Source organism: Triticum dicoccoides, chromosome 7A (assembly GCF_002162155.2).
Source record: "Triticum dicoccoides isolate Atlit2015 ecotype Zavitan chromosome 7A, WEW_v2.0, whole genome shotgun sequence".
Lineage (NCBI taxonomy): Eukaryota > Viridiplantae > Streptophyta > Magnoliopsida > Poales > Poaceae > Triticum > Triticum dicoccoides.
The window spans coordinates 618,295,154-618,306,159 of NC_041392.1; the positions used below are offsets into that span (position 1 = coordinate 618,295,154).

Consider the following 11,006-nt stretch of genomic DNA (forward strand, 5'->3'; position numbering starts at 1 on the left):
TCTAGAGGTGCCCCCTGCCCCTGTATATAAAGGAGCAAGGGGGGAGGCCGGCCGGCCCTTGGGGCGCACCAAGGAGGGGGGAGTCCTCCTCCTAGTAGGAGTAGGACTCCCCTTTCCTAGTCCAACTAGGAAGAGGGAAGGGGGAAGGAAAGAGAGGGAGAGGGAGAGGGAAAGAGGGGCCGCGCCCCCCTCCCCTAGTCCAATTTGGACTCCCCATGGGAGGGGGCGCGCCACCTCTGGGGATGCTGCCCTCTCTCTCCCCTCAGGCCCACTAAGGCCCAATACTTCCCCGGGGGGTTCCAGTAACCCTTCCGGCACTACGGTTTTCTCCGAAATCACCCGGAAACACTTCCGGTGTCCGAATATAGCCGTCCAATATATCGATCTTTATGTCTCGACCATTTCGAGACTCCTCGTCATGTTTGTGATCATATCCGGGACTCCGAACAACCTTCGGTACATCAAAATATATAAACTCATAATGAAATTGTCATCGTAACGTTAAGCGTGCGGACCCGACGGGTTCGAGAACAATGTAGACATGACCGAGACACGTCTCCGGTCAATAACCAATAGCGGAACCTGGATGCTCATATTGGCTCCTACATATTCTATGAAGATATTTTATCGGTCAGACCGCATAACAACATACGTTGTTCCCTTTGTCATCGGTATGTTACTTGCCCGAGATTTGATCGTCGGTATCTCAATACCTAGTTCAATCTCATTACTGGCAAGTCTCTTTACTCATTCCGTAATACATCATCCCGCAGCTAACTTATTAGTTGCAATGCTTGCAAGGCTTATGTGATGTGCATTACCGAGAGGGCCCAAAGATACCTCTCCGACAATCGAAGTGACAAATCCTAATCTTGAAATACGCCAACCCAACAAGTACCTTCGGAGACACCTGTAGAGCATCTTTATAATCACCCAGTTACGTAGTGACGTTTGGTAGCACACAAAGTGTTCCTCCGGTAAACGGGAGTTGCATAATCTCATAGTCATAGGAACATGTATAAGTCATGAAGAAAGCAATAGCAACAAACTAAACGATCAAGTGCTAAGCTAACGAAATGGGTCAAGTCAATCACATCATTCTCCTAATGATGTGATCCTGTTAATCAAATGACAACTCATGTCTATGGTTAGGAAACTTAACCATCTTCGATCAACGAGCTAGTCAAGTAGATGCATACTAGTGACACTATGTTTGTCTATATATTCACACATGTATTATGTTTCCGGTTAATACAATTCTAGCATGAATAATAAACATTTATCATGATATAAGGAAATAAATAATAACTTTATTATTGACTCTAGGGCATATTTCCTTCAGTAGGTTATGGTTTTTTTAGAACGAAGGCCCAATAAGAGCCCGGCTTTGAATTAACAAAGCCATCGACAGGCCAGGATTACAAGAACACCAACTTACAAGGAAAATTAAGAAGAGAAACAAGCGACTGATACAAGGAGCAAAGCGAAACAGACTCAAAGGCAGCAGTGATAGCAAGCACGCCATGCTGCCGCCATCACCCTACAGGACGACCTACACCAACCGGACAAGCTACGGACTTGAGGGGGTGCACCACCGCGCAAGCATCGTGATCGTAGCCCAACTCGAAGACAGAACTGTCACTCCTCTGGAACTGCCGTTGCAAAGGGCCCCTGCCCTCTCATCCTGGCTCGAAGGATGCCGCACCGGCAGGCGGCAGCTCGGTTCACCCTAGAACCCAGAGAAAGACGTCCAAGCTGCGCATGAAGAAGGAACTAGGAGCAGACCTGCTAGCTCAGAGCACACCATTCCGAGCACCGTCGTCGTCCGCGGTTAAGCCACACCGAAGGGCTAGAGCTGACGGCCACCGTCGCAACAACAAGGGTAACAGCGATGAGCCACCGAAGAAAAGGCAGTGAAGCGCCGAGCCAAGCTGCCACCCGCCACCATCACACCCACAACCCGACTCTCTCGCCGCCCCTGCAATCCCGGACTGCGCCTCCAAGAAGGAACACATCACGGATGTGTCGTCGCCGCCTGAATCAGGGGACGTAGGCTTTCACCTAGCAGGGAAACGGAAGGAGGGGGAGAAGGATCCTCACCACGGCCTCCAGGGAGGGGTACGGCGCCCAGGGCGTCGCCTGCGGCATGGCTGCGCCGGCCAGGGGTTTCCCCTGGATCCAACCCCACTCGACGAGATCCGCGCTACTGGCGCCCGGGAAGAACGGCCTAAGCCACCAGGACCCGGATCCGGCGATGGAAGGAGCAGATCGAGGCGGAGAGGATGAGATGCATCTGGCGGCGGCAACCGCGCAGGGGAGGCCGCACACCAGCGACCGTGGACCGACGCCTCCTCGTCCCCCGCGAGACCGAGGGAGGCGCCTCACCAGCTCCGGCCGGAATGGCCCGTCGCCCGGGCCACCCCGCTCTCTCCGCCCGGGGCCGTCGCCCCGGATGCCGAGGCCCTCCAGGCTATGTGGAGCCGCCAGATCCCCCGCCGCCACCTTCATCGGTGTCGAGCGCGCGCCGGCGCACACCTCTGGCGGCGGCGGAGGGGAAGGGGAGGGGGGAGGAGGGGTGTGGCGGCGGCGGTTAGGGTTTCCCCCGAGTCGCCTCGAAGGAGACGACGCGGTGGCGGGAGGGGGGGGATTTTCCTTCAAGATGAGGTTACGGTTTTTGGGTAGCAGTCTAGAATATAAGGACACAATACTATATGATTTTCTCATTGAAAAGGAGAATAAGCCCGGCCTTAGCACTGTGCGATGCACACAATCATACAGAATTATTTATATCAAAAATCCAGCAGTCGAACAAAACTGACATGAAAAAAATACAAGGCCGCATACCTCGCGATAATAATTCCAACAGACAACCACTGACCCTATGATAAAAGATAAACTCAAAATGAAAAATACATACCTCCTAGGCCGCGCCTTTAAGAAGAAATCATCGCACGTGCCGATGATGACGAGTCCAGCCCAAAGTTAATCTCGGGATTCGCATCCCAAAACCAAGCTTCGATCCATCACCTTTACTAAGAACACGAGGAAAGATGACATGTAAATTTGCCATAAACATAGTAATTTAATTTGATGTTAGCCACAAAAAGGTGTGTGGGAGTTTGATGCAAATTGGATGAATTTTTTTTCGGGTAAATTTGGATGGACCTGCTTGCGCTGCTTGTCATCTGATTTTGACATCGGCCGGCTGATGGTTCACGGGTGTTTGTATGTTTGCTCTGGGAAGTTGTTTTGCTGCAACTAGTCAGCTGGAGCTCCTCGGATGGCCGGCCGATTACAAGAATTTATACACGCAATTTGCGCAATCCATCAGCATATCCTTTGTCTTTCTGGTTGGGTCGTATAACATGTCCCTTCTGTGTGCAAATCATTGATCTATTGCCCTGAGCTAGCTAGCTTCCAGGAACAGGCAAATCGATCAGTATCTGATCGATGACCATACTGCCCCGGCCACACAGTTTCGATCCCCTATAAATACTCTCCAGATCACTCATATACTCACACAGTCACGAAGCTAAAGCAAAACTTGAACTAGCACAGCTACATCACCAGGCCCACTCACGAACTAGAGCGAGCAAGAGCAATGGCTGCATCCAGGCCGAGCAGCATGGCCGTAGCAATGGTGGCGGTCGTGGCCGTGCTCCTATGCGCGGGCGTGCGGCCGGCGGAGGCGTGCAACGGCCACCCGTGCCCGTCGCCGGCGGGCAATTGCCCCGTGAACGCGCTGAAGCTGGCGGTGTGCGCGGACGTGCTGGACGGGCTGATCCACGTGGTGCTGGGGCAGTCGCGGCCCAAGCAGCCGTGCTGCTCCCTCATCTCCGGCCTGGTCGACCTGGACGCCGCCGCCTGCGTCTGCCTCGCCATCAACGCCAACGTCCTCGGCATCAACCTCGACGTCGACGTCGACCTCACGCTGCTGCTCAACTACTGCGGATGCAAGGTGCCCAAGGGCTTCCGCTGCGCTTGATTGGATCAGCCATCGTGCATGCATGCGTGTGCATGTGCATGTACTACGTGTCAGGTCGTGTGTTTTTGTTATCAACATCAGTACCGGTCGTACGTAAAACGTATCTGCGTGTAGAGCGTGTGCGCTGGTTGTAAAAGCGACATTTTCCTCCAATAAAAAAGCACTTTTATCCTGAATAATGGTTCGTGAGGCGTAGACAAGCGCATCCGCCTACCCCATGGTTTCTCTGCCTCTAGCCGACACCGTCGCTGGTCCCTTGTCTCCGATGGCCTTAGGGTCACGGCGGTGCGGTGGATCCGGCGCTTGTCGGCCGGAGGGATCTGTTTTTAGATGTTCCTTCGAGTTTTTTTAGAGTTTATGTCCTATTCAGAAAGACGAGACGGCGGTAGCTCCTTGATGATGCAATAAGATTCTTCCCGTTTAACCCCGTCTCGATGATGCGTCTAGCATCATTGGTGGACGTGTGGAGATGTGTCTTCGACAGATCAGTACTTGGTGGATTTGCTCGGATCTGATTGTATTTCGTTTACGTTTCTATGTTCTCAAGTTGGAGCCTTCCGATCTAAGCTACTCTTCAATGGTTGTGGTTGATCTTCTGGTGCGTTGTTCCTATGTGGCCTTAACACGATGATTTTTTGACTATCTACTACAACAAGCTTTGTCCGGTTTCGATAAAGAAGAGACGATGACGGCGGCACGTTTTCGGCTCACTTCAGTGTTCGTAGTTGTCGGTAGGTGGTTTACAGATCGGGATGCAATTTTTATTATCTTTGGTGTTCATTATACTGGTGATTGAAATGAATAGGTTGAAAATTGTGTCGAAATAAAATCAATGTATCTATGAAGTCTATCTCTATCAAATTATCTCTACTTTGACAAAACTTATTAGGAAAAATATCAACATTCACAATGCCAAACCAATATTTTAAGATTCACTATGAAATGTAGTCATAGTATATATATTTGATATTACATATATTGATATTTTTTAATAAATTTGATCAGACTTTATAATGTTTGACTTGACACAAATCTAAAACATAGAGTAAAAAGGACTGGAGGGAGTACGTTCACGGTCTGTTTATTCGCAATCGAGGTAATAACACCAGTGGTGCCTAAACTTGTCATTGACGTTCACTTTGATGCCTAAACTTGAAAAATACACCGAACTAGTTTTATAACTTGGCGGTATGGTTCAAATACGGTTCAAATCATGTCCAGATACATATGTATTGTTGACTAGACATGCCAGCGTAGCACGGGGCACACTTACACTGCTGAGACAGGCTAACATGGAAAGAGTGCGTCTAAATGATCATCGGGTCCCACCTATCAGTACACAACTGAAATAAATAAAAATGGAGCTTGGTTGGGTTTTGTTGAACAAGAGACCTGGGAGCTACGAAGGGCCTGCGCAAACCACTTCGCCAGGGAAAGTTAGTTGACTATTAGGCATCGCTAATCTGTATCTAGCTAATTAGACAGCAATTATTGCAGCCAATTTTCCACATGCTAGTTATTTTTCGTTTTTCTGGAGGAAAAAATCAACCTATAGTAACAATATTAAATAAATAGTTAATAATCCCTAAAATGTTAATGAAATTTAAAATATTCAAATAAAATAAAATAATACAAAATAATTAATAAAATGGTTTCATAATATTTGTAAGGATTCATGAAATATAATAAAACAATTTAGCAATTTTTAAAAAGTTATACATATTTGAAATGCTAATCTCATTTTCAGAATATTCATGTTTAAAAAAATTTATCACATGGTCCTTTTTTAAAACTATTAGTTATTTTCCCTTTTGTATGTGACCCTTCAAGATGTGAGTTTCTTTTTCGTTTTTTGTAATTCTAAAACTCATGCTAATTGTTGTATTAGTAATAAAAAAAGCTAGAATCTTCTTGTCTTAGAAATAATATGTTAATGTGATTTTATAAAATATTTATGTATTATTAAAAATTCATGTAATTAAAATGTTTTTAAGTAGACAAATGTATGTATAGTTTGAAAATTGTAATTTAAATTTAAGAATGTATAAAATCCTGGGGGAACACTAGGCCATTGTTTATTTATCACACATATTTTAAAATTTATTTTTATTCGAAAATATATCTTTTGAAAAATACATATACTTTATTAAAACACATGAACACTTTTTACAATTAGAAATACATTTCCTAAAAGAACAATCACTTCAGATACTATCTAAATATTTTATAATTTCTACAATAAGAAAAACATCTAACATGTGGAAAATGGGTGCACTATCTGCAGCCCATTTAACTCCACGATTGTGTCATATATATTATAAAACCTATATAAAATGTTGCAGTGTGTGAAAGACAGTAAACGTACATGGGGCAATTGGTTGGCACATGTTCTCTGTGGCGCACAGGTCACCTGTTTGAAACTCAGCCTTGCAACTTTTTTGTTTATTTCAGTTGTGCACTGACAGGTGGGACCGGATGGTTATTGAGACGCACACTCTTCATGTCACTCTTTTCCGACACTGCAAGTGGGCCCGTGCCATGCTGCCATATCTAGTCAGCAATACATACATATCTAGACGTGATTTGAACCGTATTTGAACCATACTGCCAAGTTATAGAACCAGTTCGGTGTATTTTTCAAGTTCAAGTACCAAGGTGAACATCGATGGCAAGTTTAGGCACCACTACTGTTATAGCTCGAGCTCCTGACAGTAGCCCCAGAGCGTCTCCGCGGACCGGCGGAGCGTCATTTCCTCGTCGCCGGTGAGCTCCAGCTCCGCGGCAACCCCGAGCACGCCGCGGCGCCCGAGCCTGGCCGGGAGGCTAAGGAAGACCTCGTGGACGTCGCTGGGGACGAACCCCTTGGCGAGCACCGACACCGAGTGCACGCGCCGCTGGTCGCGGAGGAGCGACCTGGCGAGGCCGGCCACCGAGTAACCGATGGCCCAGGACGTGTACCCCTTGAGGCCGATCACCTCGCGCGCGCCGCCCACCACCGCCCGCCGGATCCCCTCCAGGGCCTCCGCGTCGAACGACGAGTGAGTCTTCTGGAGGTAGCTCAGCACCGGCATGCCGCCGACGCGGACGCTCGACCACAGCGCCAGCGCGCCGTCTCCGTGCTCGCCGACCATGTACGCTTGCACGTCCTGCGCGCCCACGCCAAGGTGCTCGGCCAGGAGGCACCGCAGCCTGGCGGAGTCGAGGTCCGTGCCGGAGCCGATCACGCGGCTCGACGGGAACCCCGACAGCTTCCACGCCGCGTACGCCAGCACGTCCACGGGGTTCGACACCACCACCAGCAGCGACTCCGGCGACCCCTTCGCCACGGCCGGCACGACCTCCCTCAGCAGCGCCACGTTCCTCCTCAGCTGGCCCATCCGCGAGGCCGCCGGCCTCTCCCTCGGCACCGTGATGATGGCCAGGTCGGAGGCTCGGAGCCCCTGGTGAGCGCGAGGACGTCGGTGCCTGCGGCGATGCGGACGCGCGGGAGGAACGCCGCGGCGTGCTGCAGGTCCAGCATCTCGCCGCGGACCCTGTCGGCCTCGGCGTCCACGAGCGCGATCTCGTCGGCGAGGCCCTGCGTGAGGATGGTCTGCGCGATGGCCATGCCCACGTTGCCGGCGCCGATGACGGAGACCTTGGTGAGTCGCTCAGTCCGCCGCAGCGTGGTCAGTTCCCCGTCGCGGCCGCACGATGGAACCTGGCGGAAGAAGCCGGCGCCGGTGTCGGCGTCGAAGCCGAGCTCGGACAGCGAGGACGCCTCCTTCTTCATCAGGCTCATGGTGTCAAAACGATCGGGTTGTGTTGATATTGTGCTTGCTCGATCAGTTGGGTTTGGAACTTTGGATGTGCTTTCTCAGTTGGTTTTTGAACTTTGGATGCATGGTACGTAGCTGAGGGCTCTCCTACTTATACTACCACAGTAGTTGGCTAAAAGTAGGTTCCTTCCTACTCCGTATATCTCTCTATAGATCATAACCTCATAAGTGTATCTGTTTGTCAACGTCTTTTTTTTTTGTCTTTCTGGAAAGCGAACCAAAGAAAGAAATCGAAGTCTATGTTGACGGAAATAAAGAATGCGACTTTACAATACCAGAGAAGTTCCTGCCGGTTTTGGTCCACTGTTCATTCGTTGGACAAAGAGAGTATGAGAAAATTGGAGATCTGCTTATCCATGCAACTAGTTTTGGCTTTCAAGCGAAGGAAAGTCGACGCAAACTGAAGTGATAGTGGGTCGACTTTTGCTGACCACAGGAAAATAGGTGAATTCATGAGTCAATACTTGGGGCCTGCTTTCTGTTTCTCTTGTTTCATTTGTTTGTTTGGCAGTTGACAACTTTTTTAAAAAGTATTCCCACCGTTCACAAATATAAGATGGGTCGGATATTGCAATATAGACTATATACGGACTGAAATGAGTGAATAAACACACTAAAACATCTCTATATACATTTGATTAAGAAAGAAGTTAGAACATCTTATATTTGTGACCGGAGGGAGCAACATTTTTAGGAAACCTTAACAACTGGACAAAGCTAACGGCATTCATACTACGGGTTTCTCAAAAAGAAAAAACAAGGGCATTCACACCATTTTTCTTTTCTGGAGAGCAACCAATCCGTGTATAGGCGGATCCTATTTGACGCCCGCAAGCATCAAACTGAAGCGAGCGAGCGCTACGATATGGCCTGGCCCACTTTGACCGAGCAACAGGTTTGGGAAGGTTCCCTGAACTGTATTTTTCCAGTTTTGTTTTTCCTTTACCAGGTTTTCTGAATTTCTTCATGTTTTTACTTTCCTTTTTATTTTATTTTTTCGTTTTTTCTGCTTATTTCTTCTTCTTTTTATTTTTCCTGTTTTTTCATAAATTAAAAAACAAAACTTCAGAATTTCAATTTTGTCTAAATATTTAGAATTAAACATTTTTTTCAAGTCCCATAAACTGTTCACGTTTTTAAAATTTCGTTCAGGTTTTCAAAACAAGTTCACCATATTGAAAAAGACATGTCCACTGCGTATAAAAAATGTTCATATGGTATAGAAAAAATTGCTCAATGTGCATTTCAAAAACATTTACCATATATTTAAAAAATGTTCAGCGTGTATTTGAATAATGTTTGCCGTATACTAAGAAAATGTGCAGTGTGTATTTTAAATGCCTTTTTCAAAATTGTTCATAGTTCAAAAAAATGTTCAGAGCTCAAAATGAGTTCACAATTTCAGAAAATGTTCAAAAAAATTGAAAAAAAATCATGTTCAAAAGAATTAATTTTGAAAGAAAACAACGATTAGAAACATTATTCGCATTTTAAAATAAATAGTTCACAATTTTTGAAGAAATGGTCAACAAAATTTGAAATTTTTTAATCTGTCGCTGCATTTAGTTCTTAAATGTTCATGGCCTATTAGCCGCTTACACCCAACAGCTCAAGTGGTAAGGAACACTTGAGGCTGCGAGTTTGATTTTAGTAGCCGCACAAGACAGCTCGGTATGGCGCCACCGAATGGGCTGGCCCATTAGGGTCACACCCTATGCGAAAGCGCTGGTCTTTGATGCTCACGAGCGTTGGCTAGGGGTTGTCCCCAATATGTGTGAGAAAATGATGATATTTCATAATGGCCCAGCGGATTTACACATTAGGCTCAATTATTTCTATACCCTATCCATCTTTCTGACAAGCCCACAAAGCTCCTAAGCCAAATGAAAAAAAGAACTTGGAGAAACTTGTAGATGAAACGCATCCAAACAACTAGGAAAAAGAAAACAAATATTCCGAAAATGACATGATTTCGATAAAATTCACAAATATTTCTGTATTATCTGTAAGTTTAGTCGAATTCGCTAGTTTTTTTTCATAATAATGTGATCTTTGCCCTTTTTCTTACAAATAACATGATTTCTTGGTAGAGGAAATATTTGTCAACCTCATAATAAGGATTAGGTTTAGGAACAACTATTTATCATTTATCCTAGATTTAGGAGGTCTAGACTTGCTTGAGAGCTAACTGGCTGCAGATGTGGCTGTCGATAATGCATGAATGAATACAGGGGTAAAATTACTGATAATTAGAAGGGAAAAGAGAGGAATATGGGCATAATGTTTGCCTTCACGAGGAGGCGATTTGATGAGATGTACCCTTTGTGAATTCTCTGGATAACCTCGTCTGGAGCGCGATATGCCAGACACGTCAACAAAATCTTTTGAGGACCTGAAACCCCACAAATCCAAGAGGGACCCTGTTCGGAAATTCGGTGGCTATGGGCTTCCCTAGGTCGACACGATCACCCTAAGGCCTCGAGTTTGCTGCCATCGAACATGAAAAACAACGACGGGTGAGGAAGGAGAGAACGAGGATAAATTAGGAGAAAAGATAGAAGATAAAAGTGACAAACCGGTTTGACAATTGTGTGTTATTCAACCGACTATCACCTCTCATCTGTATATGAGGCGATTGGACTTCCTGTACAAGAAAGTAAATATGATTTTCATCCAAATATCCAAACCAACCATAATTCGAAAAAGTGGGTCCAGAACTTTGCACGGGTCAAAAGACAGAAAAGTTGCATCAGCCGAGATGTTGTATAAGGCCTCGGATTGAAATGATTCAAAAGCAAAAAAATGACAAGACAAAGAACTTTCATATTTAACACTTTTCCATTTAAATCAATCTTGAAGCCAATTCTGTAGTGCATTAAAAATGTATTTCCAAGATGGATCTATCTTGTCAAACTTTCTAGGTTGCAAATAACCTCGGATGAAACTGATTCCAATAGCAAATTTCTTTATTTCCACAAGACAAACAACTTTCATATTGAAAGTTTTACAATCTGAGGTCGTCTTGATGTTGAAAAATGCCTCATGATGTTAACACAAAAATTTGGGACAAAACGGCTGAACCGGGTTCATTCGGGGCAATACAACAACCACTCTGAGGATGGGATCAATTATACTGGCCTAACAGCTGCGTGTTTTCGGGCCCAACTCCTATTTGGCACCCTCAACGCTGGTTATAGCCTTTT

The 11,006-nt window shown here is 46.2% G+C and overlaps 1 protein-coding gene and 1 pseudogene across 1 annotated transcript; one reads left to right on the forward strand and one right to left on the reverse strand.

Annotated features, from left to right (window-relative positions):
* The first annotated feature begins 3,523 nt into the window (after nt 1–3,523).
* On the forward strand, nt 3,524–4,155 carry LOC119332142 (pEARLI1-like lipid transfer protein 2). Its single transcript, XM_037605311.1, has one exon. The coding sequence runs from the start codon at nt 3,602–3,604 to the stop codon at nt 3,983–3,985; it is 384 nt and encodes a 127-aa protein (XP_037461208.1). The 5' UTR covers nt 3,524–3,601; the 3' UTR covers nt 3,986–4,155.
* A 2,500-nt stretch (nt 4,156–6,655) lies between these two features.
* On the reverse strand, nt 6,656–7,837 carry LOC119328135 (annotated as a pseudogene).
* Nucleotides 7,838–11,006: the final 3,169 nt, after the last annotated feature.